The 6,000-nt window shown below is 39.1% G+C and overlaps 1 protein-coding gene across 5 annotated transcripts in view; it reads left to right on the forward strand.

Moving 5' to 3' along the window:
* Positions 1 to 5,419, forward strand: part of LOC134041323 (interleukin-1 receptor type 2-like) — a 31,308-nt gene extending 25,889 nt beyond the window's left edge. For all 5 annotated transcript variants that reach the window (XM_062487921.1, XM_062487918.1, XM_062487922.1 and 2 more), the window contains 2 exons: positions 1,233 to 1,378; positions 2,681 to 5,419. In XM_062487921.1, the coding sequence (XP_062343905.1) occupies positions 1,233 to 1,378; positions 2,681 to 2,808 (274 nt within the window). In that variant the 3' untranslated portion in view covers positions 2,809 to 5,419. The remainder of the gene's footprint in view (positions 1 to 1,232; positions 1,379 to 2,680) is intronic.
* The last annotated feature ends 581 nt before the right edge of the window (positions 5,420 to 6,000 follow it).

Consider the following 6,000-nt stretch of genomic DNA (forward strand, 5'->3'; position numbering starts at 1 on the left):
TAGGGATGTGGCATCCATATTTTGAAGGACAAGAATGTTTAACTGTTATGGATGTGAGATGGTTTTGGCAATTCGTGGCCACCAGTGCCAGGTAACAGCCTGGCCATGCTGCAGCCAGAGGTAACATAGGAACTCAGCTCTATGCCCAAGCCTTTTGGTGTTTTCCCATTCCCCACAGCATGGTTTGGAAAATTGATTTATAACCTTGTTTATATGGATAAGTGAAAATGCATTGAACCTGTGGCCAGAAACCATAAAATGTGTGGCAGTTATAATCTCTGCTGGCTTTAGAATAGAGCAGCACTTTCTTACTTGGACTTGAAAAATTACTTTCCTTATGCCTATCACTATCATTATTGCTGTTATATATTATCAGGCAACTGCACAAGGACAGTGACAGTGACAGTGACAGTTGAGGTTCCTGCTGGACCCACAGTGCGTGAGACACCCAAATTCTGCTGGAAGTCCTCATTATGGCAGCATGACAAAACAGCTCAAATACCATTGGGAAAACAAATTCCCTTCAGAAATTTCTGGCACAGAACTCCCAGAAGGAGGACCCAGGGAATTCTGTTGCTGTCAAGCAGCGCAGGCTCATGATCAGATCATTAAAGAGCAGCTGGACAACTGCTCTGGTAATGACTAAAAGATATCATGGGACAATGTTTGACTCCAGCTAAAAAAAAAACACTTTGAAATGGTGGGACTCCTAAAATAATTATGTTGAAATTAGCTGGAAACTTCTTGGACAGTTTCTTGTATTGAGCTCTTGGCTTTGAGTATGTGATAGACAGGAATAGTGGTTCAGCTTTCTCCGAGAACATTTGCATGGTTATGTTCCCCATATGTCCTCTTCCAGCTGGTTGTAAGAATTAACCTCAGGTGGTGGGAAAGAAGGAATTAGGTCCTTGAACAATGCTGTGAAGTGAGCTCAAAGATACACAGAATTCCACTTGCCATATTTCCCTGCCTTTTCTTTATTTTTGGAAGACAAGTCCAGGTATTTTTTTCCTCTAGACTCCAAAAAATGGATAGGTACTGCCCACTGAGACTCAAGTAGTTAGCACTGCTGAGTGGAAGACAACAGGCATCCTTGCATGGTGAGGGGCTCGTTCAGAAATGAGCCAATATCCAATGCATTTCCTTGCAATGTGCTGTTAGAATGAGCATATCAAATAGAGAAAAAACACCTTATTAAAACGTTTAACATTAAAACTTTCTTATTCTTCCAGAGAAATTGTAGAAAACGGTGAAAACTTCATTGAAGTACCACTGATTTTTGATTCTGTTGAAGAAGTGGACTTTTATACAGACTTTACCTGTCTGGCCCAGAACAGATATGGATACCAAGTACTGCCAACAAGGGTCAAGCAGGAAGGTAGTTATTTTTGCTGCTTATTTTTTATGTTTTTTATTATTATTATAATGCTAAATTATCAGCTGATCTTTTTATACTGTAAGAGCTAATGTTGGGATGAGTTACTGCCTAGTGAAAATCTGATTGCCTCTTTCACTTGTAGTCTTTGATACACCCCGTTCACAAAATGCACCTTCTGTAGGTAATTTACTGACCTACAGTAAATGCAGGGATAAGGATCCCTCTGTGCTGGTATATCTGTTTATTGGATAAGATTCCAGTTTAGATACATTTTGTGAAATAACTGTTCCAGTGAGACTACTGGCAAACTCTCTTTGCAGCAGTGCCAAATCTCCTCCAGCTCCTCAACAAGTAGGGGAAAAAAGAAGACAGTAACAGAATGAATTATTAGTGTTCCTTTTCCTCATGCACAGACTGCTGCCAAAATAACAAGAACTGTAAATTATGATGGGTGTTGTTATTTTGGCTCCTAGTCATGGGAAGAGAAGACCTAAACTCAGTGCAATTAATGTTGCAGTGTGATACACCTTTGGCCAAGAGCCAGCTGTATAAACAGTGTGAAGCAATGCTAACTGTTTCTTTGCATGACGTTGGTGAACCACCAAAGCTTGCTCACACTGTTTTAGAAAGGCACATGAACACTTTCAGACTTCCTTATCAGTTATGACTCATTCCAGCACCCTATGATGAGGGTTTTGTACTCATTTTGCTGGATCATGTGCTGCCCTTGTCTTCCATGAGCTAAACAGGAATAACTACAGAGGAGGCAGTATGCATTGGAATAATCCAGAATGGTCTGGACAGACAATGATGTTGGAAATTAGCCAGATCTAGGAAGTTCTGAGTCTTGGGTTGATTGTTACTAATTTATAAGCTGCTCTGTAGGAAAAAAATATTCACACGACTTGAGTGTGGACTAATTGTTAAATATTCCTGCTCCATGCAGTGCTTGGATTTCCTGCTTGGAATGTGTCTGCTTTTAACAAACCAAGATAGAAAGCACACAGCTGCTCTAATCAGTAGTTCAGAAAGTTTGGTGTATGCAAAAGATTGAACTTTAAATTCTCACTCTCTGTTGTTTTCCAATCCTTCCTCCTGTCTTCATGAACACATCTCCCAGAGTGCTCAATCAATAGATCTCTTCTTTTCAAAACTGTTAAGTCCTGCTGGAAGATTAACTTGCAGACATCCTTTTTATTGTTATTTCTCCTCTCCCCACTTGAGCTTAGAGGACTATGCTCCTGGGAGTTTGTTGGGTTTTTTTTTCAATTTTTCTAATATTTAATTTGTTTACTTTTCCAGCTGTTGGTCTGTCCTGGTACATTGCAGTGATACCTGCTGCACTGGCCTGTGTGATTGTGGGAGTGATATGCATGAACAAGTGCTGGAAGCGGAGAGCTGAAAAAAGATATAAAATACCAGAGGCTTAAAATCCACTTGGTTCTCCAACTGCCAACAGAACAAAAAAAAAATCAACCTGGCTGTCTTTCACATCAGATACAGAGAGGGCATTTCAGTCCCCATATATCTGAATTCCCAACAGACTGGTAATAACAGGTCTTTCCCACTTTTCCCAGTCTTCTATGATCTGATGAAGTTAAGAATACAAGTTTGCATTTTTATGCTGCTTAGATGCAGGAAATCTGGTTCTATTATTTTGCACTTAGGGTGCAATCTGTAGAATTTTGGAACACAAAATTGTGCTCTGGATATGGGAAGGGCAGGGAAAGGGAGGTGCGCTCACCCTTTGTAATTCCAATAGATGTACTGTTTTTTTTTTTTTAAAGTAGAAGAACTCCCCTAAAATCTAAAAAGGGAGGCTAAGGAAGCTTGCTACAGAAGGAGTATTTGAAACTAGAGTGAAAAAGCAATTTTTCTGTGCAACCAGACTAAATTTATTTTACTTCAGTCTAAAAAGAACCACTTGTTTTCCCTTTGCCAGAGCCAAATGCAGTTGTCATAGCAACCGTATATCTATGAACTTCTCCACAGAAAAACTAATTTTGTTCACCATTTGGATTACACTTTGCTTAAATAGACTGTCTCAGAATATCCCGCCCCCAGAGATAACTCCATCTGTATAACAGATAACTGTACACAGAAGAATTCAGTTCTGTTTTATCTACCAATATGTTGTAGCTAGAGATTCATAGGCAGCTGTAACATGTTGTCATCTTTGCCAAGGAAAGAATTGGAGGGATGTTTAAGTGTTCTGAGAATAATTTGACTAATAAAAAGTTTTATTCCTGGAAGTGATTGGACAGATTGGCAGTAATAATGAACAGTCTCATGCCTTTGTGCCTCCAGCCCTTTTGTGACCAGTATGGTGTAGCTTCAGATTGTGTCCTTTAAATTGCAATATGCAACTTGGTTATATAGGATACAAAACACTGCCTGTTAGGTTAACTTAACTAGATTCTAGTCTTGGCATAAATCATAAGGGAGCAATAAATAATCATTGACCATGTTGTACTTTGAGGCTCAGAATGAGTAAAATTATTTGGTTACTTCCTCTCTTCCTCTTCAAAGAGATACCGCTCATGACAGCGGAGAAATCATTACATGATATATAATGTATATTATCTTCATCTGTATAGGAGGGAAGAGAACCTGCATTAAGGCCTAGATTAGTTCAGATCCATAACAGACATCTCTCACATGCACCAAATATAAAGTTTTTTGTTCATGTAAATCATCCCAGAGGATTTTCAAACTCCATAGGAAAAAAAAAAATAGGAAAAACCTTGGCTCCAAAATCCAAATTGTAACACACTAGAGAAGTGAATGGCTCACATCCACCTGGGAGAGACCATGACCTTATGCCTTTCTTCCACCGCTTCTAGCTGGCTCTGAGTTTGGCCCAATAAATGTCTGGAAGTATTTTAAAGAGTAGGATGTGGTTTGAGTTAAGAAATCTTCACTCTATTAGCAAGAACATTCATATGTAATGAGATTTAAACCAAAGGCTGCCTTTAAATAACTCTAAATGCTTGTTGTGAAGATACAGGCACAGGGATTAGAGTTCTGACGCAGTTTAGGTCCAAGACATCCAGAGAACTGCACAGGACTCACTACTTCCAGGTGTAGAACATTAAAGATTACAAGGACTACAAGTTTTTTATGGGCAGATGGGAAAAAGGTGGATGCAAGTGTGGAGAACAGTCAGTCCACTTGGATATCTGTTCTTTGAAGGGAGAAAGCTATAGATGAATTGACCAGTGTTGGAGGGAACACTGAAAATGTTTTAAGAGCATCAGGGACGCTCATTACTTTCAAGCAATGCTAATCTGTACCTAGAGAACACATTAGGCTTGTCAATAACTGTGATGTTTAAAAATGTGATTTGCTCTTCCTTTCCATCTGTATCCTCCAAGAGTAGTGTGGTCATCTACCTGGCTGTAGGTGCAGGGTTGGATTTCACTAAGTGCTGGAAAAGAAGCAGAACTTTTTGTATACTGAGTACTGGTGCCATAAGTTAAATACCTCAGATCCTTCTCCAAAGCCAGAGAAGGAGAAAAAAATCTGATTGTAAGATAATAATTAGGTATTTAGGGAATTGCTGTTACATACTCAGTGGCATCTTGAGTACAATAGAAAAGTAAAGAAACAAAGGCTTACCTTTTATGAAGTGATATTTCTGTCTCTGACTCCTAGTATAATAATATTCTGAAGGCTTTCCTCATAAGTAGATGTCTTCAGGTGAGCTACACAGTGTAAATATTTTATAGATAGATTTGAACAAGTGAGTTACATAATGTAAGTTCTTTGTACTGTTTTGTATCATTTTACACAAGGGCAACATGGTTTATCTAGGTGTAGAAAATGTTATGTGAAAAAATGGAAAACAAATAAACCCAAACCAAAATGCTGGTGTGTGAGTTGAGTGGGAAGAACGATGTGAGATATGAGATGGCTCTTTGAGGATGGCAACTCTTTCCCAGACCTGAAAAGAAGTACAGCATTAGGGAACATCACATCAAAGATTCAGGGCTCTGCACCACAATGTTTCTCTTCAGAAAAATTATGGATGTAATGAGGACAAGGTCACCTCCTTCCTGGGACTGTGTGCATTTGCAGCATTTTCCAGAGAGCTGGTCTATCTGCCAGAGCTTCAGAGGCACACCTACAGAGGGGAAAAACTCGTGTACATGGTCTTGGCATGAGTTAGCATCCAGGACAGAGACTTCTCATACAGAAGTTGTTTTCAGGAAACATGAATTGAATTAACAACTATTTTCTGATTTTCAGTGTATGTGATCTTGATGTCATTTATCCACCTAAACAGGCAGCATAACTAATGTTTGACCACAACAGCAGCAAAACTGAACCTAAATATAATGTGAAGAGCACCAAATAATTTGCTGGTGTAAGTAATAATCTGATGGTTCCCAAACAAAAATCCTTAAATAAATGTGGGAGCAAGTGGAAACAAAGGTTGACCTGCCAATAGAGTTGATCTTGGCTGATGAAGGAAAGAAAGTGATATTTTTTTACTCTGCTAACTGGGGAGGGAAGGCATGCATGCAGGAGGTCAAGGACCTCATTGAAATACCATTGCCAGGAATAGTGTTTTAGGTATGAACAGTTAATTAAAGTGTTTATGATTATTCTGCCTCAAGTCT

The sequence above is a fragment of the Cinclus cinclus genome, chromosome 2, assembly GCF_963662255.1.
Source record: "Cinclus cinclus chromosome 2, bCinCin1.1, whole genome shotgun sequence".
NCBI lineage: Eukaryota > Metazoa > Chordata > Aves > Passeriformes > Cinclidae > Cinclus > Cinclus cinclus.